At 56.7% G+C, this 23,853-nt stretch overlaps 11 protein-coding genes across 11 annotated transcripts; 7 read left to right on the forward strand and 4 right to left on the reverse strand.

The window, feature by feature from the left end:
• Positions 1–1,002: 1,002 nt before the first annotated feature.
• Positions 1,003–2,429, forward strand: B0H64DRAFT_173010 (protein-tyrosine phosphatase-like protein). Its single transcript, XM_062798792.1, has 2 exons — positions 1,003–1,153; positions 1,220–2,429. The coding sequence occupies exons 1-2, from the start codon at positions 1,107–1,109 to the stop codon at positions 2,325–2,327; spliced, it is 1,155 nt and encodes a 384-aa protein (XP_062657305.1). The 5' UTR covers positions 1,003–1,106; the 3' UTR covers positions 2,328–2,429.
• Positions 2,430–4,155: 1,726 nt separating this feature from the next.
• Positions 4,156–5,636, reverse strand: B0H64DRAFT_173031 (AAA-ATPase Vps4-associated protein 1-domain-containing protein). The gene is made up of 4 exons (XM_062798793.1): positions 4,954–5,636; positions 4,610–4,879; positions 4,476–4,540; positions 4,156–4,422 (listed from the first exon to the last, which is right to left on the reverse strand). Exons 1-4 carry the CDS (start codon positions 5,308–5,310, stop codon positions 4,308–4,310), a joined length of 807 nt encoding a protein of 268 aa, XP_062657306.1. The 5' UTR covers positions 5,311–5,636; the 3' UTR covers positions 4,156–4,307.
• Positions 5,268–7,305, reverse strand: B0H64DRAFT_172933 (uncharacterized protein). The gene has a single exon (XM_062798791.1). It carries the CDS (start codon positions 7,113–7,115, stop codon positions 5,385–5,387), a length of 1,731 nt encoding a protein of 576 aa, XP_062657307.1. The 5' UTR covers positions 7,116–7,305; the 3' UTR covers positions 5,268–5,384.
• A 1,815-nt stretch (positions 7,306–9,120) lies between these two features.
• On the forward strand, positions 9,121–11,495 carry B0H64DRAFT_173128 (general substrate transporter). Its single transcript, XM_062798794.1, has 3 exons — positions 9,121–10,020; positions 10,090–10,943; positions 11,007–11,495. The coding sequence occupies exons 1-3, from the start codon at positions 9,597–9,599 to the stop codon at positions 11,340–11,342; spliced, it is 1,614 nt and encodes a 537-aa protein (XP_062657308.1). The 5' UTR covers positions 9,121–9,596; the 3' UTR covers positions 11,343–11,495.
• A 39-nt stretch (positions 11,496–11,534) lies between these two features.
• B0H64DRAFT_173130 (uncharacterized protein) lies at positions 11,535–12,077 on the forward strand. Its single transcript, XM_062798795.1, has one exon. It carries the CDS (start codon positions 11,591–11,593, stop codon positions 11,966–11,968), a length of 378 nt encoding a protein of 125 aa, XP_062657309.1. The 5' UTR covers positions 11,535–11,590; the 3' UTR covers positions 11,969–12,077.
• Positions 12,078–13,244, forward strand: B0H64DRAFT_173131 (kinase-like domain-containing protein). Its single transcript, XM_062798796.1, has 2 exons — positions 12,078–12,274; positions 12,365–13,244. The coding sequence occupies exons 1-2, from the start codon at positions 12,187–12,189 to the stop codon at positions 13,153–13,155; spliced, it is 879 nt and encodes a 292-aa protein (XP_062657310.1). The 5' UTR covers positions 12,078–12,186; the 3' UTR covers positions 13,156–13,244.
• A 430-nt stretch (positions 13,245–13,674) lies between these two features.
• Positions 13,675–15,327, forward strand: B0H64DRAFT_398718 (PLC-like phosphodiesterase). Its single transcript, XM_062803969.1, has 2 exons — positions 13,675–14,179; positions 14,244–15,327. Exons 1-2 carry the CDS (start codon positions 13,787–13,789, stop codon positions 15,216–15,218), a joined length of 1,368 nt encoding a protein of 455 aa, XP_062657311.1. The 5' UTR covers positions 13,675–13,786; the 3' UTR covers positions 15,219–15,327.
• Positions 15,328–16,058: 731 nt separating this feature from the next.
• On the forward strand, positions 16,059–17,047 carry B0H64DRAFT_442903 (uncharacterized protein; the record flags this gene model as incomplete). Its single annotated transcript, XM_062806673.1, has 4 exons — positions 16,059–16,298; positions 16,381–16,406; positions 16,465–16,553; positions 16,614–17,047. 4 exons carry the CDS (start codon positions 16,059–16,061, stop codon positions 17,045–17,047), a joined length of 789 nt encoding a protein of 262 aa, XP_062657312.1.
• A 594-nt stretch (positions 17,048–17,641) lies between these two features.
• On the forward strand, positions 17,642–19,969 carry B0H64DRAFT_462022 (uncharacterized protein; the record flags this gene model as incomplete). Its single annotated transcript, XM_062807527.1, has 3 exons — positions 17,642–18,192; positions 18,254–18,651; positions 18,727–19,969. 3 exons carry the CDS (start codon positions 17,642–17,644, stop codon positions 19,656–19,658), a joined length of 1,881 nt encoding a protein of 626 aa, XP_062657313.1. The 3' UTR covers positions 19,659–19,969.
• B0H64DRAFT_173147 (uncharacterized protein) lies at positions 19,730–22,708 on the reverse strand. The gene is made up of 3 exons (XM_062798797.1): positions 20,775–22,708; positions 20,446–20,720; positions 19,730–20,390 (listed from the first exon to the last, which is right to left on the reverse strand). The coding sequence occupies exons 1-3, from the start codon at positions 22,598–22,600 to the stop codon at positions 19,801–19,803; spliced, it is 2,691 nt and encodes an 896-aa protein (XP_062657314.1). The 5' UTR covers positions 22,601–22,708; the 3' UTR covers positions 19,730–19,800.
• A 92-nt stretch (positions 22,709–22,800) lies between these two features.
• On the reverse strand, positions 22,801–23,544 carry B0H64DRAFT_398724 (uncharacterized protein). Its single transcript, XM_062803970.1, has 3 exons — positions 23,214–23,544; positions 23,076–23,152; positions 22,801–23,011 (listed from the first exon to the last, which is right to left on the reverse strand). Exons 1-3 carry the CDS (start codon positions 23,474–23,476, stop codon positions 22,992–22,994), a joined length of 360 nt encoding a protein of 119 aa, XP_062657315.1. The 5' UTR covers positions 23,477–23,544; the 3' UTR covers positions 22,801–22,991.
• Between the last annotated feature and the right edge of the window lie 309 nt (positions 23,545–23,853).

The raw sequence follows: 23,853 nt of genomic DNA on the forward strand, positions 1-23,853 counted from the left end.
CGCCGGGCCGAGGAGGCTGGGCAGCTCGGTCTCGATTCTGGGTATTTGTCTCCTTTCGGAATTCCAAAGTGGGGCGGGAGGAGATTGGACCGACCCGGCCGTCGTCGTCGCGGAGATGGCCGGGGCAGGATGATGCGACGTTACGTCGCCCGGACGCAGGATGGTTGCCCTGGCTCGACCCTGCCGGAGGAACGACGTTGGTGCATCGTCCCAGGCCGTTTCATGCAACCCCCCCGCGGACGTCGTCTCGGGACAAGGGTTCACCGTTGAAAAGGTTATTTCTTGGATGCACCTGGGCCCCTCTCATCCCCGAGCGAGCCGTTGACGATCCGGTGACGATGCATGCATCACCGCCGGCCCCAAAAAAGCCCCGATTGGGCGCAGTAACTCTCGTCCACCGGCATTTCACGACGGGAGTGCGCTTACCCTTTGAACCGGCACGCCGACACTCTCATCAACTCCTCGCGGTGATGCTCAACAACCACCTACAACGAGGCTTGCCGCGCTAAACGAAGTTACGACCCTGGCATTTGCATTAGCATGCGGTATACAGCTAGCGGATTATGAGGCATCGAGGCCCATACTGGATGATGACATCAATCGGCGTCTCTCGGTTTGGTTGGATGGCTGTTCATGGCGAGTCCTCAACCGTTGCTTTTGCATCCCGTCTTTCTGTCCTAAGTAGGGGAATGGTGCCGAGGCTTTAACGGCGCCAGCACTTCTTGGGCATGGCGTATTTCGGGGCGTATCTGGGGCGTATTTTGACGATGCCACATTTGTTTCTATTCTTGATGACCGACCATGCCAACGAACGATACATAGAAAAGTACCAATATCAGTGATTTTCCAACTTGCCCTCGACTTTCTGTGTTGTGCCGCTCTGCCCCGCCTTGGCATGTTTCCCCGACAGGGCTGACCGATCCCAATCAAACCCCACTTGCGACCCCTGACAGGGGTTGACGGTGCCCCGCAGTCAACTGCCGCGGGGCAAACTCCCAAAACATTCCGTCACAAGCCAAAATATTGTCACCTCGAGCGTGACGTGCACCCTCGCCCGGATGATTCCAAGGTAGGTTGTGTGACCCCTCAATAACAAATCCGGAAATATGGCCTTGAACCGGATTAACGGAGCCGACGAGCTCTACGTCGGAGGGTGAGTGGATATTTTCAAATGGTCGCGCAACGAGGAGACACGAAAAACTGACGTTTGGTGCCGCAGCGTCTTCGGCATCAATCGTGCCCGGCTTGTCCAGGAGCATAACATCACCCACATTCTCTCCGTCATCAAGTATGCACTAAACCGAGACGACGATGCATTCCGAGATGTGGAGCACCTCAGCATCGACATTGATGACATGGACGACCAAGACATGCTCGTGCACCTCCCCAAGTTGGTGCGTTTCATCAATCGGGGCCTCCATTCGGGGAAGCCCACGCCCGACAATAAGACTTCGTCGGAGGCCGCAATAACACCGTTACCCGACTCCACCAGCTCGTCCTCCTCCGGTGCCGTCCTCGTGCATTGTGCCATGGGCAAGTCCCGTTCCGTCACCGCCGTCATAGCCTACCTCCTCTGGAAGCACCCACAACGCTTTGGCAAAGGAGACCCGACGACGACCGCCCAAGAAGCTGTCGCGCAGGCGTTGCAATTGGTCCGCGAGACCCGGCCCGTGGCCGAACCCAACGACGGCTTCATACGCCAGCTCGAAATGTGGTGGGACATGGGCTGCCCCGCCGGCACTGACGACGCGGTCGAGCAAGAGCCCGCATACCAGCGTTGGCTGTACAAGCGGGAAGTCGAGGACGCGGCACGCATCGGGCGAGCTCCCGACTGGATACGGTTCGAGGATGAGGTGGCCTCCGGGGCGGATGACGCGGGTGCGGGTACGGAGATCCGCTGCAAGAAATGCCGGCGCATGCTAGCGACGGATCGATTTAGCGTATGGCACCAACATCGTGGATGGGACGAGGCGGACCGCGCGGGCTGCCCGCATTTCTTCATTGAGGCGCTGTCATGGATGCGCCCGATCCTGGAGGAGGGCGCGCTCGAGGGCCGCTTGATCTGCCCGAATACCAAGTGCTCGGCTTCGATCGGCCGCTACGCCTGGCAGGGGTTCAAGTGCAGTTGCGGCGAGTGGGTTGCCCCGGCCTTCTCGCTGCAGAGCAGCAAGGTGGACAAGGTTGTCACGCGGAGGCAGAACGCCGGCGCTGGCGCCATCGCTGACCGGATGGCTGCCCTGGGCATCCGCAGGCCACCCGGGGCCGAGACAGTCCCCCCTGTGGCCGCGCCCGGCGCCGGTATCGAGAGGCACAAGGAGAATCTGTGAGGGTGGAACACAGAAATCGGATTCCCGAAGCACCCCTCGCCCCACGAATAACCAATTCCCTCACCGCGGTGCCTTACGGTTGCCGATGACGCTCACATCGGGAGCGAGCCGCGGTACACTCCACCGCCCTGTGCCTTTGGCGCGTTTCTTCAAGACGACAATGTACGTTCCTGGTTTGAAGTCTTGACAAATTCCGGATCCCTGGGGTATTGCTGACTGCTCCACGTCCCCCTGCTGATCTTGCTTGAAGGCAGCGGTAAACCGAGATGGCTTCGGCTGAGCTTGGACTGGGATGATGCCTCTTTATCGAGGACCTGGTCTGCTGCAAAGAACCACCATGACTCTCACAGAGCCCCTGGATGTTTTTGTTTACATAGCCTGCCACCTCGCGGCAACGGGTTGCGGCACACCACACCATGAGTTGGGGCCAACGCATGTCATCGACGATAGGTTGAGCCAACGCGCCTCTCTACTGGTTACCAATGAGAAAATTCTTCCGAGCAATCCTTCTCATTTCTTCCAATCTGAGCTTCCGTCTTCCCCGCGGCAAATAGTTAACGAGTTGATAAGTCCTTCCCCCCTCTCCGCCGGACTGGTTCCGCGCTTCACTGATACAAATCTTGTGCCTAGTTTCTACGAAGTTAAGCTCGTTGTCGCGCCTGGTGCTAGTACTTTGATGTCCTCGTTGTCCTCGTTGTCCACGTTGTTCAGTGATGGTGCCAACGTGTCCTCTACCTCCTGACTCCACTCCTTCAAGGTTGACGATCCATCGTGCTGAACGGCCGACTTGACAGACCTGGCGCGCATACCGAAACCGGCCCAAGCACCTCATATACGCCGCGGGATCGGAGCTGACAGGTGAACGCCAAGGTTACCCGGCATGCATCAGAGTTGGTGTTGCAACCGGCTGACCGTGCAGGACGCCATTCATTGAGGCCACTGCTGGGTGGTGACAACACACAGTAAGCGCTAAATCTTCAGAAAGACGCGCGCATGCGTCTCCGATGCAACCGCCTTATGCGGGACGGCCAAGCGGGGGTGAGACCGGTTGAGACGAAGGATCCGTTTTGCCGGTTTCTTTTTTTCTGGGGGCTCTTCCTCCCGCGTCTTCAATCATGGAATGACATCAAAGCCCGGCGAGCTTCTTGGGCGCGAGTGCCCGGCTCGACCCGACTACCGCCGACCTGGTCCTGCGGCGGGGGAGTGGGGGACATCTTCCGGGACTCACGCTCCAAGCCCATTCATCGTCCTGATGGATGTCGAGATCATTGTCAGATGGGACAATAATACGCCGAGGCACGGAGCAGCCAATCTGCAGAGCGTCTTGGCGACAAAGAGATGCTACATAGAAATGACGAGAAACTCGGCCGTCCCGTCGATTCGAGCCGTCCGTTGGATGAGATGCAAGGATGCAAAGAGCTTGCATCTTGCGCTGTGAGCGGCCAAACCCGGCAGCAGATCGACCAATTTGTTGGCCCCCATGGAAGTGCCGGGTGGGAAGCACGAAAAACGTCCTGCGCATGCGAGCGAGGTGATTTGAGGCTGCGAAAGACCCTGCGCGTGTATCGTCATCGACTTATTTTGCGACGAAAGCGGCTCGATGCAGCAAGTGGGAAGGAGGTCGTTGGTTTCCAACGTATGCCAACCGCGGCCATGATGCTCCTGCAGTCAGCCTGAGGGAGCCAATGTTTAGATGCTGAAATATACAGGACGCTTGCAGCCGACACACGCCATGAAAACCACAAGCGCAGAGCCGAAACCCGAACCCATACCAGGCATGCATGCTCGCCTTATCCGCAGCGCGCTATTTCTGCCTTCAATGGCCTGTGGCCTTGGTTGCAGAGAGCGTCAGAGTAACAATCCATGAAGGAAGCATCGAGGCATTGAGCCGCCCCACTTCAGACATGCTGGGCCTGGTGCTCGCCCGGAAGATGCCGACGGCATGCTGATTCGGTCTCGTATGCTTGTCGGGATCCTTCATCATGGAAGGTTCTTGGGGACCGACGGGAAGTAGGCGGGATCGCGCATGCGCTCGCGGTTACGTTTGGCGATCTCGGCTTGTCTCTTTCTATTCAGCCGTTGCTGGTAGAAAGCACTGCGGGGCCTGTCAACGAAACGGAACGGCGGCGACGAGGGGCAGCTTCCCACCTCTTCAGCTCAAACACGCGGGGTTCTTTCTCTTCATCCACCGTCGTGTTAACATCGTCTTGGGCCTGCAGCATAACATATCATCAGCCACATAGAGCGAATGGCGGCTTGGGGTGGGGGCTCCAGTTGCTGACTGGTTCCGTCTTATCTTGTGTGCCTTTTTTGTCTTCATCGGCTTTCTCGTCCTCGCCCTTCTTGTCAGTTCCGTCCTTCTTGTCGTCTTTCTTGTCGCCCTTCTCTCCCTTCTCCTTCTTTTTCTTCTGCTTCTCCTCGTATTCCCTCTTGACTCGCTCGACCTCCTCGTCTAACTCGCGCTTCTTGCGGGCGTCAATGGCCGCCTGGTCGATTTTGGGCGTGCAGAAGCCGGTGTCCTTAAGGTGTGCGGGACAGACATAAAACCAGTCCTGTTGATTGTCAGATTTCGTCCATGTCGAGAAGCTCGGGAGGCGTGTCGGTTGGGAGGGACAGCTGAGCGGACCTTATTGTCGGGGGTGATCAACACGCTGGAACTGATCTTGAAACAAATGTCGCATGACTTGGCCTTGGTGTCCGCCACCTTGCGGTGGGCGTAGATATTGGGAAACGACATGTCGAGGCAGGCTGCCCGATCCGCAACTGGAGTCGAGTCGCGGTCGGGGGTTGGATTCGGAAGCTCAATGTGGTGGAACCGGGCATTGAAGTGCCAGAAGAATGGACCCCGCACCCGCAGTTCCCCAACTCGAGATTCGAGAATCCACGTATGTACAGTACAGTACAGAACCACCGATGGCGGCACTGTGGCTTTTACCTCCCGGCATGAACGTACAAAACAAAAAGAATGCAAACAACGCTCCATTGGGTATCATCTAACTCGTCTCCCCTGATCCAGTCTCCTTCTATCCCTTGCCCCTGATTAAATATTAGCTGACGCTATAAACGGCAACCCTTCATGCCATCATCGGCCGGCTTCAGTCGACAAAAACACGAGGATTCGACTTTGATATCGGCACCTGCCGCAGCGATGGTCAGCTGCTTACGGATGATGCTCGCCTCGGCGGTACGCCCCAGGCGTTGAAGGCATTCGTGATAGCCGTGGAGGGCCCAGATGTTGTTCGGGTGCTGGTGGGCTCGGACAAGACCGGCGCCCAGACCAAGGTCATCTGCGTAGACCATGGCGGCCTCCTCGACCCGCCCCTGCTCTAGGAGCAGCGCGGCATATGGGTGGCGCGTGGGTATCATCCAACCCCAGGGCTCCGAATAAAGTAACGAGTCATCTCGCTCGATGGCTAGACGCAGGTTCTTGAAGGCAACCTCGTAATTACCACGCCGGTACTCGATCTCTCCCTCCAACATGGCTGTCGCAACTGCAAGTTCGTCGACGACCCTGTTTGGGAAGTCGAGGCGGCTAGGCGGCACACGCTTGACCGCGTTCCTGAAGACGTCTAGGTGTCGGTCTGCAGTCTCGACGTCGTTCGTAGCCGCGTACGCGATGCCCTTGCCGTAGTACGTCATGGCGACGGTGACGCAGTAAAGATCCTTGTCGTCCGGGACTGGCAACTGCTTCAGCTCCTCCCACATGCCAAACCGGATGAGGACGTGGACACGGACCGACTTGAAGAACTCCAGCCAGCTCGCCATCGGAGGGGACTTTATCAACAACATCGTCTCGGTGATTGTGTCTTCCATCCGAGCAGTGGCTTCTAGGGCCGCTTGGGCTTGACCAGCCATCATGGCGCCGTAGATGAGGGAGTGGTAGTTGTGCATCCTATAGAACGAATAGAAATTCCTCCCACCTTCGCGGGCATAATACTTGTCGTCGGCGATGGTGGCGTTTAGGTTAGCGTGAAGACCTCGCCGGTAATCTCCGACAAGGACATCGATGTGGCTCGGCATGTGGTGCATGTGGCCGGCGTCGGGGACAAGCCCTCGTAGGTAGTCGGCCGCGTTGACCGCGTCTTCGGGCATCTTGGACATCTCGACGAGGTGGATGTACATGTGGAGGACACCGGGGTGATGCCTCGCATCGGGCAGCGCCATGCCGCGTTCGAGGATCTCCCGGATTTCAAGGACGGGGGTGTCGAGGTTGGGTTCGCCTGTTCGCGCCTGGTAGAGCTTCCAGGGTGCCGTGTTCATCAGGGCATCCGCTACGAGCGCAGTAACGTCCAAGTCTTGCTCGCCAAACTCCTTGCCGACCTGCCTCATAGCATCGGCATAGGCGAGAACAGATCTCGACCCTAGATCCACGGTTGTGGTCGCCGAAGGGAAACGATATGTCAGAGCGACGATAAGAGCCCGCTCGACAGGGGTCGAGGACCAGGACAATTCCTCTGCCTTGCGGGAGGAGTTGTAACACCTTACTAGGGATTCCGACAGGTCCCCTCTACCAAAGGCCGACCAACTTTTGTTGTAGTTGGGGCCACTCGCAAAGGCAACACCCCAGTAACCCATGGCGCAGTTGGGATCATGAAGTACTGTTTGCCCGAAACATGAGGCCGCCTCGGCGTGGTTAAATGCGTAAACCCAATTCAACCCTCGATCAAACCAGATCTGGGCATCCCGGCTGTCTGTGGTTATCCGTCGCACGTGTCGTCCGAGGTCGTAGTATGGCTCACTGGCAGCGAGTTTTCTCCCTCCGTTGGAGGAACGCGGACTCTGAGTCATGGCGATAACAGGGTACAAGAGGATATTGAAATAATTGTTAAGCAAATCTTAAATCAGTACATTCAGCTCGAGCCAGGGACCTGGAGTTTTCGTGTTCTTGAATAGGTGGCGGAATTAGAAATATTAAGTTAAGGCAAGGTACGTTTTGCTTCTCTCGTGAAATGTTGAGATGGGGCAACTTGAAGTCGGGCCGTGCAGCGTGCTGTCCGAGCCCGAATGGAAGAATGCTATTGGGCGTTGGATCAGGTGTTCGAGTGACAGCTGCTATGCATGACCTCATTCGCTCATCAGCCCGCCAATACGCAGACCCGAACCTTCTCCGTTGTTTTTGTTTTTCCGTCACGCCGCCCCAAAATGTGAAGCGCGTAATCATGTACAGATACCACATCGTAACTACATATTACAGATACACAACGAGGTATCCATACCTGACGTACCTTACATACTGCGGTATCGTGCTTAAGTTTTTTCCCCCCGATGAGTACCGACCGGGCCCCCTGCACCACGCCAAATCGTCACCAAGCGTAACTTTACACACATTTTCAGCAACAACTCTTGCACCAACCAAGCCACAACATCCGTTTAAAAAAAAGTCTGAAAGACGTGCGAATGTAAGATAATATCGCCCTATCGATATCTTTCAAAAGCACGACAAATTTTGATGGTTGAGTTGGGCGGTTGTGATCTTGGCCCCGGTCGGTACGGGTCTGGGAGAAGAAACTTACCCCTACCCACCAAGTACAATAAACATCGCCATACGGACAGTTCCTTGCACCCTTGGCTGGGTCTTCAGCTAACACACCTGATCGGATCACAGGTTCCCACTCCTATAAATAACCTGGAACTACACTATCAAGTAGGTTCCTAACCATTTCTCACGAACTACCTAGTCAGCTTCCGGCCCCGCCGCCTTTCTTTCCACTTTGATCTGCAAGGGGTTTTTGCCCGGGTTTGCCTGGATCAGGTCAAAAACCTTAAACGGTCCCCGGTGTTTGCACACACTCGGATGCGGACCAACCATCTCCCCAAGCATCATCACAATTAGATACATGACGGATGTCCATGGTTTCAAGGCTGGCACCTATCCATCGATTCCATCCTCCCAGAAAGGGAGGAAAGTCGACCAAGCAAGATGGAATCTCCTGAACTCACCGCATCTGCTGTCTTCCCCGTTGGCGAACACGGCGAAGTCGGACAATCGGTCCGAATCTCGCACGACGTCGTTCGGGTGGGGTCCGTGTTGCTCCAACAGGGGCCAACAGGGCCGATTCAGGGAAACAAAATGGAGCAGCAGAGAGGGTCTTGGCGTGCGTGCTCCTCCTGTCCCTCCAACGCATTAACAGGCCATTTAAGGATCTGGGAAATACATACTTACCGTGTATGAAGAGACATGCACCTTGATGCGAACCCTTACTTCTTGAAAATGAGAGATCCAGTGTTTCCATTGTAGTTACCATCTTTCCAGGGAGCGTCATCAGACGAACTCCGAACGTCACTGTCAAGGAGCCAAGACGCAGAGCCTCAGCTCAGCTCGGAGATTCCCGAGTCACTGCCGCGCACTAACCTCCGTGAGTGCCGTGATCTGCGCCAAAGTGGCGCCGCTTTGCTCTCTGCATGGCATGCTCCGTGTCGTTTCCCTGTCGCGGCACATCCACACTGATCCATTTGCAGGTTAGCCCTGTCGGCTCTCCGCTCCTCACCAGGGAAAAGCCTCTGCCTAGCAGTCCTTCATCGGCCCTTTAGAGCCCCTTTCGCCCAACTTTTGACCAACAAGGAAACTTCTTCCTTTGGGCCTTGGTTTCGGCACCCAAATCCCGGCCGAACCCAGGAGCCACGAGGTATCTCCAACGCTCGCGTCCGAACTGGAAGTTCTGGAACAGAGGGCGACCTGCGGGGCCAAATCGAGCAGCCGAGGATAGGTCGGCTCAGATTGAAGTTGAGGCACAGGTGGCACGAGTCATAGGACTATCCGGCAACAAAACACTCGCCTCGTCATGTGCCGCCTCGCACTCAAGGGAGGTGGCTCGCGGCGTTAACGATGGCCACGGCCACGTTTGCCCCTTGGGGAGCGCCCTCCCGACTTACTCTGTAGTCTTATTCGTCCGAAGGAGCGTGCATTACCCCTACACACGCGGCGTTATTCTGGACTCAACCACTTCTCCATCCCCGCGACGCGAGACACTAAACCGAACGTGGGATACCCGAAGAAGCGGATGGCCACCCTTGGTGGACCACTCCTCCACCTTTTGGTCGGCGTGGAGTAACGGGGAAACCACCCTTCTGAACCTCGTTCCCCGGATTCTCCGCGCTCCCCGCAACTTGCCCAACATCCCCGGGTTTAAAAGGAGCCTTCCCCAGCATTGCTTCAGGTCCTCGGACTTCTGAACCACCGAGCTTTGCGTCCTTCTCCTTCGAATCCCCTCCATTCCTTCCGTACTCCGTGGTCTTCTGTCAGGGAGTCTGCCGTGTCTCGGGAACACAATGCCTCTCGCCGTGTCCAAGCCTCCTGGAGAGGCCGGCTCAGCATGGCCGGCCATTGCCATCAGCGCCTTCGTAGCCTTCGGTGGCGTGCTCTTCGGATATGACACGGGCACCATCAGCGGAATCCTCGCTATGGACTACTGGAGAGACCTCTTCTCGACCGGCTATCGCGACTCCAAGGGGCACCCGGACGTGTCCCCATCCGAGTCGTCAGCTATCGTGTCCATCTTGTCCGCCGGCACTTTCTTTGGCGCCCTTGCCTCGCCACTCCTCGGTGACACCATCGGTCGCCGCTGGGGTCTCATCGCGTCGTGTTGGGTCTTCAACCTTGGCGTCGCGCTTCAGACAGCGGCTACCGCGCTTCCTCTCTTCCTTGCCGGTCGCTTTTTTGCCGGACTAGGCGTCGGCCTGCTCTCCGCCCTAGGTAAGTGCCAGCCAGATGCTATCTCTTGGGTTCTGAATGTCGGATGGCTAACGACATCACGTTTGTTAGTCCCCCTATACCAGTCGGAAACCGCACCTAAGTGGATTCGAGGAGCTATTGTTGGGAGCTACCAGTTCGCCATCACCATCGGGTTGCTTCTCGCTGCCGTCGTCGATAACGCCACACACCTCCGCATGGATACGGGTTCCTACCGCATCCCCATCGCCGTCCAGTTTGCGTGGTCTATCATCCTCATGGTGGGCATGCTTCTACTGCCAGAAACGCCCCGTTATTTGATCAAGCGTGGGCGGATGGACAAGGCCAAGTCTGCGCTCGGACGCCTTCGCCGGCTGCCACAGGACCACGCTGCCGTCCATGACGAGCTTGCCGAGGTCCAGGCCAGCTACGAGTATGAGATGAGCGTAGGCGAGGCCGGCTATCTCGACTGCTTCCGCGGTGGCATGCTGAAGAGGCAGTTGACGGGTATGGGCATACAGGCGCTGCAGCAGCTGACGGGCATCAACTTCATTTTCTATTACGGCACGCAATTCTTCCGCAACTCTGGCATTTCCAACGCCTTCACCATCACCCTCATCACATCCTGTGTCAACGTCGTGTCCACCATCCCCGGCCTTTACGCAACCGACACCTGGGGCCGTCGGCCTCTCCTCTTCCTCGGCGGTATCGGCATGAGCATCAGCCAGCTCCTTGTGGCCGTCCTCGGAACCACCACTACCGGGCAGGATGCCGACGGCAACATCCTCGTGTTCAACCTTGCCGCACAAAAGGCATCCATTGCCTTTGTTTGCATCTACATCTTCTTCTTTGCCTCCACCTGGGGCCCCCTCGCGTGGGTGGTCACCGGCGAGATCTTCCCCCTGAAGCACCGCGCCAGGGGCTTATCCATTACGACCGCGACCAACGTACGTGCCATCCTGTCCCCACTCACCCCAAGGATAAACGCTGACGCATATGTGAAAATATAGTGGCTACTCAACTGGGCTATCGCGTACGCGACGCCGTACTTAGTCAACTACGGCGAGGGGTATGCCAACCTACAGAGCAAAATCTTCTTTGTATGGTTCGGTTGCTGCTTCCTCTGTATCGCCTTTGTGTACTTTCTCGTCTATGAGACCAAGGGGCTGTCTCTGGAGCAGGTGGACGAGATGTACGGGGACAAGACGTGTACTCCGTGGCGCAGCGCCGGCTGGCGGCCCAGTGAGACCCCTCGGGGGGAGGGGAAGGGGGATAACGGCGACTCGGCCAGCGCCGAGGTCGTTGCTCTGGAGGAGGTCCGCCCAGAGGGTGTGTCAAGAGTATAAATGCCGGAAATGATGGCTTATGAAAGGTGAATTGCGTGGTGTCAGGAAATAATAGAACTTGGAATTTGGCTTGTGACAAGCATCCAAGTAGCAAATTAATGTACTGTGTACATGTACCAATCAAGACCCTGCAGGGTACTTCGGTCGGGATAAGTCGGCTAGCATTCGTCCGGTGAGCTTGAACATGAATGTGTCTGCAATTGTCAACAAACCTCCAGCTGCCGGTTGACAACTGCCGCGTATCCATCATGAGAGAGGTTCCTAATGCCCGCGGAATTGTTGGCCCCATTTTCCATTTTTTGTGTTCGAGTATTAAACCGCAAATGCATTTCTCGTCATCCTCGTTGCGCTTATGCCGGGCGATCTCGAATAATCGGCAGTTCACACCATCCCGCTCTTCGTTTACGATGACCGGCAGCACTGAACGTCGCCCTGAAAAGGTGTATTTCCCAAACATCGACGTCGAAAACCTTGAAGAATATAGGATCGGCGGGTACCATCCTACTGTAATCGGTGACACTTTCCATGTGGGCCGCTACGAGGTTGTCCACAAGCTCGGCTTCGGCGGCTACACTCAACGATCTGGCTCGCTCGAGACCGACACTTACAACGGTACGTCTCGTTGAAGCTCCTGATCGCGCGCCAAGCTTCACAAAGCAACGAGGCGAAAATACTTTGTCTCCTGTCCGGCCGTGGGTCCGAGTCAACCCACCCAGGGCGACGCTTCATTCCACGCCTTTTGGACGACTTCACTTTCGACGGGCCCAATGGTCGTCACCTCTGTTTGGTCCAAGATTTCGCCGCCTGTAGCATCACGGTCGCCAAAGAATGGTCTTCCAACAATATGTTCCCTGTCGAAACAGCCCGGTCCATCGCCGCGCAGCTCATTTTGAGACTCGCATATCTGCACTCTCGCGGGGTTTGTCATGGAGGTGGGCTCACCCTACACCCATTCTTGCACTCATGAGCGCGCTCCGCTCAGTTCCATGGGTCATTTCACTTGAAGCTAATATTACCTCCAGATCTGCACATGCACAACTTTTTTATCTACGGCTTAAACATCGATCAGCTTAGCCCTCACGAGATATACAGCCGCTACGCCCTCGACACAGCACCGGTGAAACGCGTCGATGGGGCTGCTCCCGAGCCACATGCCCCCCCTTATGCAATTTGGTCTCTGCCCATCAAAACCCCGGCCGACAAGCTGGCAGACCCCGTTCTCAAAATCTCCGACTACGGTACCTCGTTCGTCACCACTGACAATCCCTTCCCCGAGCTCTGTACTCCCACCCTCTATCGACCCCCCGAGGCTCTCTTCGATGACCGCATCATGCCCTTAGCTGCCGACATCTGGACATTTGGCGTCAACCTTTACGAAGTCCTTGGGGAGCGACCACTTTTCGAAACCTTCACCTGGGACCGTGACGATATTCTCGCTGATATAATCAGCACCCTAGGTCTGCCACCGCAGCGCTGGTGGGACACCTGGGCTAACCGCGGCGAACTTTTCGAACAAAACGGCGAGTGGAGGAAAGGCGGAATCAGTCGCATCTACGACCCGGTTTGGCGGCCTTTGAGCCAGCGTATGTGGGATATGGGACGGGGTGAACAGCCAGAAGACTGTGAGTGGGATGTTGAAGGCGGCGAGATGAGGGAACTCGAGGTCCTATTCAAGGGCGTGTTGGCGTGGGAGCCGGAGAAAAGATGGACGGCGGTGGACTTGGTAAGCTCGGAGTACATGGTCAAGTGGGCGTTGCCGGCTTGGGAGAGACAGAAGAGCAGGCAGTATGGCGCGGTACCGGGCCCGGCGTAATAATCATTTTTGACCGACAACTCGTGCAACATCCTGACCGGCAACTCAACTCCATCAAATACCCCCGCACGCCCCGTCAGTGTGGATGCCGAAGGATGGAGTCGGATGCTCCCCTGGTGGGTTCATGTTCCCAACCTCGGGCTTCTTCATGCCATGGAATGTGTGATCTCGGGCGACTTCATGTCTCTAGGGAGTAAAAGATCAAATTTCCGGGTCTGCTCGACAGACTTGTAAGACGGGATAATCTACAATTTGTCTTTGGGCTTTGCTCGTGAGAACCCCAGTCCCAAAAAAATGCCCTGTGTTCCCACGAACCCTCGTCCGGCGGAACCGGAATATGCAAAGCCTGCATCCGCTCCCACCCCCTCGTCGCCAATCAGCAGCGGAGACCGAAGCACACCTCTTCGCGAGAGGCGCCCCCCGCTTGTCAGCAAATCGTTCCTTGGCAGATTATACCCGATTTAGAAGATAACAATCCCATCCCATCCCCAGCCACGTGCTGGAAGAAGAAGCTGCCTTTTCCCGGGTTCAGGGGTGATGGAGAGGGTGCATTGAGCAGCAGATTGGGAACCGAACGCGCCTTGACTGTCACACGTGCTTGCAATTGACCTCTGTGCAACTCCGAGTATATATGGGCTGGCCCCGATTCCGAATCACCGACCTGAAGAGATCGCCCGTCCACTGCTTCCACCTCGGAGACCATTTCCCCGGATCTCCCAACCCACACACGATGGTTGCAATCCGCTTCCTGGCCTTGTCGGCCTTCGTTATCCCGGGCCTTGCAGCTCCCCATGACAATGGGAAGGGATGTAACTCCGGCCCGGGGAAGGTCACACCCGTCAAGCGGATTTCGCTCGGCCCTCGCCCGTACTGGCTGGTTGACGATATGGACGATGGCCCATTAAAGAACAAGCTCGCTTCGTGTTCTGAGAAGGAGATGAAGCGAAGCGACTGGAGCATCTCGCATCGCGGTGGCGGCACGCTGCAGTTCCCCGAGCATACACACGGGTCCCTCATGGCCGGGGTGAGTGCCGAGTCGGAGTCCTCCACACCTGACCTCTTGGATAATGTTTACTGACTCGTGATAGACAAGAATGGGGGCTGGAATCCAAGAATGCGACGTCACATTCACCAAGGACAAGCAGCTCGTGTGCCGCCATGCCCAATGCGATCTCCACACTACCACCAACGTGGTCTCGATCCCGGAACTCAATGCCAAATGCACCGTTCCGTTCAAGCCTGCGTCCGACGGCGCCAGCGCAACCGCCAAATGCTGCACTTCTGATTTCACCCTCGAGGAAATCAAGACGCTGTGTGCCAAGATGGACGCCTCCAACAGCGCAGCCACCACGCCGGCCGAGTTTCTCGGCGGCACGCCTGGGTATCGGACGGACCTGTACGCCAAGTCCTGCAGCCGCGTGTTGACTTTCCGCGATTTCGTCGAGCTTGTTGATGGTCTGGGGTTGAAGTTCACCGCTGAGCTCAAGACCCCTGAGGTTCCCATGCCTTTCCCGGCCGGCAGCGACTACACTCAGGCCAAGTTCGCCCAGCAGCTGATCGACGAGTTCGAAGCCGCCAACATCAAGCCCGAGCGCGTGTGGTTGCAGTCCTTCCTCTACGATGACCTCCTCTACTGGATCGAAGCCGAACCGAAGTGGGCTAAGCAGGCCGTCCTGCTCGACGAGAGCGCCGACGCGGCCATGACCATGCCAGAGGCGGTGGCCAACCTCGAGAAGTATGCCAAGGCAGGCGTAAAGATCGTCGCGCCCCCGCTGCCGTACCTCGTCACGGTCGATAATGGCAAGATCGTTCCGAGCGAGTATGCCCTCATGGCTAAGAAGGTTGGTCTCAAGATCATTACCTGGAGCCTTGAGCGCAGCGGCTGGCTGGGCGACGGGTCAGGGGGTGGATACTACTACAGCAGCATCGCAAACGTCACAAACAACGAAGGCGACGTGTTCAACCTGCTGCACGTGCTGGCCCAGGATGTGGGCGTCGTTGGTGTTTTCTCGGATTGGAGCGCCACCGTCACGTACTATGCCAACTGCTTTGGCCTCTTTTGAGCGAGAGCATGATGATGCAAATTTGAGCATTCTTCATATTGGATGTGGATAATTAATGTGGATCTAATAATTGAAATCCGGGGCGATCGACGCGTTTCATCGTCTCATGTTCCAAGTACCAGGGCACGCTGTGATGTTACAGCCGCGGGTGCGCAATTAGCCGCCGGGTATACTTCCATGCAACTATCGTCGGAGTCTCGTCGCTGCGGACACATTGCATCTTGATAGGCAACCCCAAGTTGACATTATCATATGGAAGACGTATTACTTTCCTCGAGAGATCCAATCCATCGCTAAACCCCCTCAACATCCACAATGGCGGGCACGGGGTCCGTGGTTCGGAGTTCTCGCTCGACTCAACAGCTCGCCAGCTCCCATTTGTCGCTCGCGTTACTGTTCCTGCTCTACCATGCGGCTTTGGTAACGTCGTCTCTCACCTCCTTGACACAATGCCTGAACGAACCCGCAGGCAGACTGCAGGAAGATAGAGCCGGGGTCTGCCCCGTTCCGGGGAGAATCGGGATTGTGTCCGACGCGGACGACGATGCCATGGCTTGGTCATTCCCCCCCAAATGTATCAGCCAAACGTCCTTGGACAATTCGTCCCGGATCGATTGTCTCTTTACTTCAACCGACTTCCGAAACGGCCACGGCACCAGCCTAGTGACGACAACCACCAGCGCTTCACATCTCATTGGCCTCGGAGCATTTTCCGACAAGCCACCACCCCATGCTGCCCAGCCCCGTGACTCCCTTGGACCATCGTATGATATCCTCCCAGTTGAAGGACATGGCAAAGGGGTGGTGGCAAACCGGTTGATTCGGAGGGGAGAAATCGTCATGGTCGATGTCCCAGCCGTGCTTATTTCAATTCCCTTTCTAGCCGACACCAAGCCGCATCACCGGCGCCGTATCATCAAGCAAGCTATAAACCAGTTGCCCGAGGAAACCAGGGACCGGGTTTACAGGCTGAGCCGAAGCTCATCAAAGTACGAGGTGGACGCAATTATGGGGTCCAATTCCAATACCATCACGGTGGGCGAAGACGAAGTCCACGTCGGTTTGTTTACAGAGGTTGCGGTACGTCTAAGACCTAGCCGACACCGCTGGCGGGTGTTGGGTTGGAGTCAAGTCGGCTAACAAACGTTGTTACGTGTGATAGAGAGTCAACCACGCGTGTAGACCCAAGTGAGTTTGCTCCTCATCCGATTTGGTTTTTTTTTTCACGTGTTAACAATCTTTATAGTGCATACTACAGATTCTCAGAGCGTCGGTTGACAATGGAAGTGGTCGCCTTCCGGGCTATTCAGCCAGGCGAGGAAATTGTTATGAGCTGTAAGTCGCTGTGGCCCATGTTCTGATTGCTGACGTTCCGACACTAACTACCTACCTTAGATGTTCCCCTCGAAACGCCAGTGGAAGAACGCCGGCGGTACCTAAAAGATCACTGGGGGTTCAACTGCGCTTGTTCGCTCTGTCGCGCTTCGAAATTGGACGCCGACGATTCCGAAGCTTGGAGAGAAAAGGTCAAGAGCCTGAAAGCGACCATCCAGGACGCCAGAAGCCAAGGATACTACAAAAACGCAATTGTCATGGCCGAGGAATGGCTTTTGGTCTCCGAATGGGACATGACGCCGCCCTTCATGCCCGAGTATCACGATACGCTTGCGGATCTCTACTTTTTGAAGGGGGACATGGTGAATGCCACGAGATACGCTCGTATGGCTATGGATGGGTGGGCAAGGTTCGGCAGCGTGGATGATGAACAGCTAGAAAGGGCTGCGGCGTTCCTGCAGCGCTTGGATCAGTTGAACGAAAAGGGAAGGTGAATGTGATATTGAATGGCAGTTTGGCGTCCAAACCTTGGTTCGCTCTGCTTCGAGCCTAGCTTTCCTTGGATGCATCGGGTGCTAATACTAGAAGCCGTGAAGTCGTCGTAGTCCGAGCTAAAAAGCGAACCTTCAAACGGCTGGCCCTCGTTGTTATTAAGTCGACCATCCCTTGGCCGCGGCGCCAGGGGCGGTAAGCACTCAAGTCACGTCGAGTGGTTACACCTCGGGGGTCTCGGGCGGTTCTACCCCGCTATCGTAAGCTGGGAGCTGCAGTGGTATTGAGTGTGCTGCACAAGGCGGGACGGCTCGGGGGCTGAATGGTTGCGCTAGCTGCGAGCCATGCCATCTAAATCACCTTCTTTGTCGTACTCGCACAGACCCGAGGCCTCCGTTGGTTAGCCTCCTGCGCTTACTGTATGATGGTGTAAGCGGTTCTAGCATCCTACCCGACAGTATTCGGGGCTGTGAGTAGTTCCCGGATGTCTTAAAAGACGGAGAGTCTACCTATGTTCCATGTTAAGATGCCTATGATCCGAACCTCGGTACCGCCGCGGTGTGATAGCTTCTGCCAACTCGTCCCACACGGTCACTATGTGGCCAGGTTCACTTTTCGTCGCCGCTGTTCACCTTGCATCGGGTGTTCAGGGGCTTGCTGTTAGCTCGAGGGATGTCCTCAACGACGCTCAACTGACTTCCGAAGCCATTGGCGATTTCGCAGCAGTTAAGTTCGCGAGTGCGACGGACACAGTTTCGTCCACATCGGGGGTTGATTGCAAATCCTTCCCAGGGGACGAATCATGGCCCAAAGAAACCGAATGGTCACGCCTCAACAAGACACTGGGGGGCGCTCTCTTGAATCCCCTCCCGCCCGCGTCCGCGTGCTACAGCACATCACCCAACTTCAATGCCCAAACCTGCAGATTTCTCCTGGACAACGCCGGCAGTACCAGCTTTTATCTCGATGATCCTCTCACGGTCTTGACACAATGGCCCCAGGGCAACACGTGCCTCATCTCCCGAAACCCAACCGGCAACTGTACTCGTGGGGGGTTCCCCGTCTACGTGGTCAACGCGACGAGTGTCAAACAAGTCCAGGCAGCGGTCAATTTCGCGAGAAACAAGAACGTTCGTCTCGTGATCAAGTCGGTATTCCCAAAGACAGGCCTGATTTAGCCCCAAATGTGATTGACAAGTGCTGGATAGGAACACCGGACACGACTTCGGCGGACGGAACACAGGGGCGGGCTCCCTTAGCGTTTGGACACACTATCTGAAGGGCTTCGAGTTCCTCCCCAACTACAAACAGCCCGGGGGAAATTATCGAGGCCCAGCTGCCGTGGTGAGTGCCGGATTGCAAGTTTGGGAAGTCTTTCGGCACGCCGAACGATACAATGTCACGCTGCCAGCAGCGTCCTGTCTCACGGTCGGGTCGTACGGCGGTTGGATGACGGGAGGAGGTCACTCTCCCCTAAGCTCAAAATTCGGTTTGGGAGTCGACCAGGTTTTGTCTCTGCAGATAGTCACGGCCGATGGGCGATATGTGACAGCAGACCCGAAGACGAACCAGGACCTGTTTTTCGCGATGAGAGGCGGCGGCGGCAGTATGTCCAAACGCCCCCTTGCTTGATTACCAGTGTTTTGGACGTCGAGGACAGCTGCTGACCCACGCATGGCAGGTACTTACGGGGTAGTCACTTCGGCCATCGTCAAGGCGCATCCCCAGATCAACCTGACAATCGCGAGCTTCAACTTCGCCCTCGGCAAGACAGCATCGACCACTCCGGGCCGCGACGTCACAATCACTGACCTCGAGACATTTTGGAGAGGATTTAACGAGGTCTTCGCATTTGGAGTCCCAACCGCCGATGCCGGTGGTTATCTCTGGACATACGGCATCCCGACGGGTGAAAACCGCTACCAGATGCAGGTACAGGTGCAGATGCCCGGTTTGACCCCGGAAGAGGCAGCCGCCTTCGTACAGCCGCTGCTACATACCCTAAACGACCTCGGGATCCCCGTCGCCATCACAACGCCAACGACCAGCGTGTACAGCAGCCAAACCGGAAGCACGGGCGGTCAACCGGCCAACGGCTATTTTTCCTCTCGCCTGTTCCCGCGGTCCTCATTCGAAAACGCCACCCTCTTCTCCGCAGCCATGACAGCGGCCCGGGGGACGGTCGAGGCCGGGTACACATTCCACGGCCTCAACATGGCGCCGACGCTCAAGGTCGCCGGCTACCCCGCACCGGCCGGCCTGAACCCCGTGTGGCGCGATGTCGTCATGCACGCGGACGTGTTCGCAAGGATCAACATGGGCACGCTGACGCCCGCCGAAGGCGCTGCCGAGCAGCGGCGGCTCGACGGATACATGGAGCCTCTCCGTGCGGCGACCCCTGGCGGCGGTGCCTACTTGAACGAGGCGGACGTGCTGGAGCCGGACTGGCAGCACAGCTTCTTCGGATCCAACTATGACAAGCTGGCGCGCATCAAGCGCGAGCGGGACCCGTGGCACGTCTTTTGGGCGCCGACGACGCCTGGTAGCGAGGCGTGGGCGGTCCGGACGTCTAGCGAGCTGCCGACGCAGAACGGCCGGCTTTGCCGCGTGTAGAGGGGCGTTTTCTGTGTGGCTGCGGTCTGGAAGACGAGCGGCTACTAAAGTACACGGGCTGGGTGCAATCAGTGTCATGACGTCAGTTGAATCTTGAGAGTGCCAGCCTTCATCCGTTGTGTGTTGCTCCCGAGTGTGGGTACTAGTAGCCCATTGGCAAACCCCCGGGAGGAGGCATAAAGAAGAGCGCAGGATTCAGCAGGTTGTTGAATTCAGAGTCCCAGTTCAATCCAAGACCGATGTTTGCCTGTGGCGCTTGGGGTTGCATATGACTTCCTGGAGATGGCCCGTTCCAGTGTTCGTCCAAACCGCTGCCGTAAAACCCCAGTTGGGCTTCGGTCCCCGTAAAACCATTGTCGACCCCAAAGGCCATGTCGGGGGTTGAGTCCGGGCCCGACCCCGTTGCCGAGCCCGCGCTCTGTGATAGCGACGGCGTGAGGGTTGGCTCGCTACCACTTGTAGCACCTGTGTGTTGCTGGGGCCCGTACTCGCTCAGGGGCATTTGCGACTGCTGGTAGAGACCTAGCAGTCTCGGCTGCAGGTTCATAACAATATCTGCAATGCGCGGGCGGACTCGCTCCTCAATGTCTTGGAACTCTTCGCGGAATAGTGTTTCCAACTCTCGCCGCACGAGGGTGGGCATCTCTCGGCGGATGAATGTGGCATAGTCTTCCAGCTCCCCATAGCCGTTCGGTGCCTGATTTTCGCCTCCATCTTCGGACTCATTGTAGTCTAATGGTCTGGTTAGCAACATATCTCTCAATATGAAAAGCATACATCGTCTTACATGGTGACGGGATAGCGCTCTGCTCATCATCTGGAAAAAGAATCATGTAGATCTCGCGCCATTTATCCACATCGGTCATATCCGCATGTCCCTTCTTGCGACTCCGCAACTTCTTCTCTTGATCCTTGGTAAAGCCCTCTTGAAGGGTCCGATTCCTCTGAACGGAGCATGGTGGGTCTTGCTGCAGGTGTAATTGGAGTTGGGCCTCCGCTTTAAATGTTTCCCAACACCGGGGACATTGGATAGGAAGGGGGTGTCGCCGGTAGAGGTGCGTTCTGCAAAGCATCCGTTAGCACCATCGTCATCTAATGTCGCATTGGCAAACTTACTTGACCCTATGCACCTCGTCCCAGCCAGGTCCGGGGCATGAAGTCCACTTGCGGTACTTTTTCGGATTCCTTTGGAAATATGGGCAGGCAAACTTTCCCGTGCCCTTCTCCTCGCTAGTGGCACCGGCGCTCAATGAAGCTCGCTTAGGCTTCTTGCGCCGGCCGTCGCCGTCTGTTTCTTGTGGAGCTTCAGGTGATGTATCGGGACCCAATGGCTCGGGCCCAGCCGCCCGCTTCATTGTCTGGGGAGCTTGCCAACCCTCGAAGGTTTCCGGCCCATACCTCTGGACAGAGGGGATCATGTCTTGGTTACGGAGGTTGGCAAGAGGGGGCATGGATTGGTGCGACAATGGTTGGCTTTTGAAGTTTTTGAGAGTGTATCCAACGAACGGCAGATGCACCTCTTCTTCGATCGAGGGGGCATTGGCCTCAGCATTGACGTCCTCGCGGCGCAACTCCGAGGCGGACCAGTTTAGTTGGCCATCCAGTTGAGCGCTGCCGTCAAGGGCGGTAGGTTGGTGGTGGATCTCGCCACTGCGCGCCCCCTGAAACGTATGAGCGCTAGGTGTTGTTGACTCCGAGGTGACAGTTGGGTGTCGAGGGGCCCTCCTAATCTGCCGGTACCGCATCTCCGAGGCAGGGATGGGCTCTCGTCGGCTGATGTTTGTTAAGTCGCTCCCCTCGGGTACCACCTGTCCACCGCTCGCGGTCGGGATATCAGGGACATGTTGGGCGCGGTCTAGGGACGGGTCTACTACTCGCCGCTCCGCCTCCCGTGCTCGCACCGAGCGGACTCGGACGCCAGAAATGTCTGCGGCACTGCCCGGCCCAACTCCTGGCACCGAAACTTCTTGGTTTCGCGAGAAACCCAAAGGTCGAATGATGCTACGACTCGGGGGTGTGCTAGTGAGAGGCGGACTGGGCAAGCCGCCCGCTTGATGGGCATATCTGATCGGCGCTTGGGGAGGAGGAGGTGGTGGAGAAGGCGTGGACAACTGCTGGCGGGAACGGAGTGGCGTAAAGGTCACGGATGACGAAGGTGGAGGCGGACTTTGGTTCTGGGGCACCGTCGACCTGTGTGTTGTTGATGGGAACCCTAGAGCTGGCGGAACTGGGGCGTGAGCTGCGGCTAACATTGGAGTAAAAAGCGAGGCCATCGAGCTCGGCTGTAGCATCCCCATACCAAAACCTGGGGCGGTCGGCTCCGGTTGCACGTCGCCGGGGCCACGCCGGAATTTTATTTTCCTGGCGGGTTTTTGCGGTGCACTCGGGGCTGCGTCCTTTGCGACAGTTGTGGCGGCAGCAAAGGACGCCATCCCAAGGCCCTCCTCCTTGACACCTGGACGTGCTTTAGGCTCTGTGATGGCAGCGATCTTGGAGTCGAGCGAAGCGCAGAAACTCTTCATGATGCGGTCGATCATCTCGGATTGGCCGCCATCGTCTCGGTCGTCGCCTCCGAGCCTGCCTTCACCTGAGCTGGTACTGTGCTGCTCGTCGGCCGACATGCCCGCGTCCGTGGCGCCGTGGGGGGGCTCGGTAGCATCGGAGGCCGGCGATGAAGGTCGGATTCCAATTCCATCACCACTGCCTTTGGATCCAGCGGAAACTTCAGTCGCGGCGGCTTGCTGTGACATATCATCCGAATTTTCGGAATCCTGGGGTCGAAAGCGGGAGAAGTCATCGATAAGGGCTGCAATGCCAGCCGTCGTAGATGATGGGACTTGAACATGGGGTTGATCTGCCTTTGACTCGGGCTTTGACTGTGGTGACTCTGCTGAGTCCGGCGACGGTGGCGTCCCCGGACTGGGGCCGTTTTTCCCCTGCATGTTGGGTATTGGGACCCCCGAACGGAAAATACTGAATATAATAACACAGTAAGAATTGGCCGGAAATCAACGCGGCATGGTCGAGATGAAAACAGGAGACTCCTGATTAGATTGTTGCCTGACGTATTGTTTTGCACAGTTGGGCAAAAGTGCAGTTTCCAAGCAGTCGGCTGCAGAACACGTGAATCTCGGAAAGCGGGTTAGGGTTGTAGTTCTTTGGATATGCTACAAGGTCGACCAACCGGTTGGTCCTCTACTATTATTACACGACCTCAGTCTCATGTCTTTCAAGAATGCCTCTCCCATGCTCGTGCTCTTGGAGGAAACATCTAATCCTGGTCCCACGGGCCCCTCCCTGGGGCGAAAAAGCGCCGAAACTCCTGACATTGGCTTAACATCTCCCGAGGTTGGCTTGCACATTCGACGTTAGCGAAACTTGTGACCAACATATGGGGGAACGGAGGAGGTGACATACCGAGAGTGCAGTTCTCGTCGGTGTAGTGGCCACTGACGTAGCAAGTTTTGTCTCCGACAGCCACCTGGTGCCAGCCGCTTTGAGGGGTCGAGTTAGCCGTGGGTATCTCTTTTGACGGCGTGTTATGAATGTCCTTACCAGTTGACATTCCCGCTATCGGTTACGCATTCCCCAGTCTTCACACACATGAAGCTGCCAACCGTCTTCCCTTGTAATGTCGTAACCACTTTGTATTTGGTACCGGGTCCCGACCGGCAGTTCGCTGCGGAAGCGTTGACGATAGCACAAGAAAGTCCTTCCCGTCGAACGTAACCATCGTGAGGGTCGATCGACTTGTCGGCCGGAGCGGCCAACAGGCCGGCGGGGAGGAGGGATGCCGTCAGGAGCGTGGTGATTCTCATCTTTTCTCGAATGCAAGTCGTGCAGCCCCAAAGCGTGGAAAATCCCTGGAAGTCTTTATATTTGTCTGCCCACAAGAAGTAAGACGGTGGAATTCTTGCCGGGGTAATTTGGTTCCTGTCACCTTCCTAGTCAGGGGAACGTCTCCACCCCTTTTTGCCCCCAGAACCCAGGAACAGTCCCACAAGTGGTTCAGCTCCCCCAGGCGCAGCGGGTCTCAAAGTGCTAATTAAAGGAGATCGGGGAGGGCCGCCCCACCACATGCGAATGAGACAGAGACACCAGCCCGAGAGAGATTGGGGCGGCACCTTTCGCTTCCTCAGATATCTTGGTGGGTCTCTCTCGAGTGTGGGCAACGTTGTGGGATGCCACAACGTCA

This window comes from Chaetomium fimeti (assembly GCF_033439085.1).
Source record: "Chaetomium fimeti strain CBS 168.71 chromosome Unknown B0H64scaffold_5, whole genome shotgun sequence".
Taxonomy (NCBI): domain Eukaryota; kingdom Fungi; phylum Ascomycota; class Sordariomycetes; order Sordariales; family Chaetomiaceae; genus Chaetomium; species Chaetomium fimeti.

Coding starts and splice junctions, on each gene's coding strand:
- B0H64DRAFT_173010 (XM_062798792.1), top strand. CDS start 1,107: ATGGCCTTGAACCGGATTAACGGAGCCGACGAGCTCTACGTCGGAGG. Junction 1,154..1,219: donor GACGAGCTCTACGTCGGAGG/GTGAGTGGATAT, acceptor TTGGTGCCGCAG/CGTCTTCGGCATCAATCGTG.
- B0H64DRAFT_173031 (XM_062798793.1), bottom strand. CDS start 5,310: ATGGAGCGTTGTTTGCATTCTTTTTGTTTTGTACGTTCATGCCGGGAG. Junction 4,880..4,953: donor TGATCACCCCCGACAATAAG/GTCCGCTCAGCT, acceptor GACAATCAACAG/GACTGGTTTTATGTCTGTCC. Junction 4,541..4,609: donor CACAAGATAAGACGGAACCA/GTCAGCAACTGG, acceptor GTTATGCTGCAG/GCCCAAGACGATGTTAACAC.
- B0H64DRAFT_172933 (XM_062798791.1), bottom strand. CDS start 7,115: ATGACTCAGAGTCCGCGTTCCTCCAACGGAGGGAGAAAACTCGCTGCC.
- B0H64DRAFT_173128 (XM_062798794.1), top strand. CDS start 9,597: ATGCCTCTCGCCGTGTCCAAGCCTCCTGGAGAGGCCGGCTCAGCATGG. Junction 10,021..10,089: donor CGGCCTGCTCTCCGCCCTAG/GTAAGTGCCAGC, acceptor CACGTTTGTTAG/TCCCCCTATACCAGTCGGAA. Junction 10,944..11,006: donor CCATTACGACCGCGACCAAC/GTACGTGCCATC, acceptor GTGAAAATATAG/TGGCTACTCAACTGGGCTAT.
- B0H64DRAFT_173130 (XM_062798795.1), top strand. CDS start 11,591: ATGAGAGAGGTTCCTAATGCCCGCGGAATTGTTGGCCCCATTTTCCAT.
- B0H64DRAFT_173131 (XM_062798796.1), top strand. CDS start 12,187: ATGTTCCCTGTCGAAACAGCCCGGTCCATCGCCGCGCAGCTCATTTTG. Junction 12,275..12,364: donor TCGCGGGGTTTGTCATGGAG/GTGGGCTCACCC, acceptor TATTACCTCCAG/ATCTGCACATGCACAACTTT.
- B0H64DRAFT_398718 (XM_062803969.1), top strand. CDS start 13,787: ATGGGCTGGCCCCGATTCCGAATCACCGACCTGAAGAGATCGCCCGTC. Junction 14,180..14,243: donor ACGGGTCCCTCATGGCCGGG/GTGAGTGCCGAG, acceptor GACTCGTGATAG/ACAAGAATGGGGGCTGGAAT.
- B0H64DRAFT_173147 (XM_062798797.1), bottom strand. CDS start 22,600: ATGCAGGGGAAAAACGGCCCCAGTCCGGGGACGCCACCGTCGCCGGAC. Junction 20,721..20,774: donor GACGAGGTGCATAGGGTCAA/GTAAGTTTGCCA, acceptor GATGCTTTGCAG/AACGCACCTCTACCGGCGAC. Junction 20,391..20,445: donor GAGCGCTATCCCGTCACCAT/GTAAGACGATGT, acceptor CCAGACCATTAG/ACTACAATGAGTCCGAAGAT.
- B0H64DRAFT_398724 (XM_062803970.1), bottom strand. CDS start 23,476: ATGAGAATCACCACGCTCCTGACGGCATCCCTCCTCCCCGCCGGCCTG. Junction 23,153..23,213: donor GATAGCGGGAATGTCAACTG/GTAAGGACATTC, acceptor GACCCCTCAAAG/CGGCTGGCACCAGGTGGCTG. Junction 23,012..23,075: donor CGACGAGAACTGCACTCTCG/GTATGTCACCTC, acceptor CGAATGTGCAAG/CCAACCTCGGGAGATGTTAA.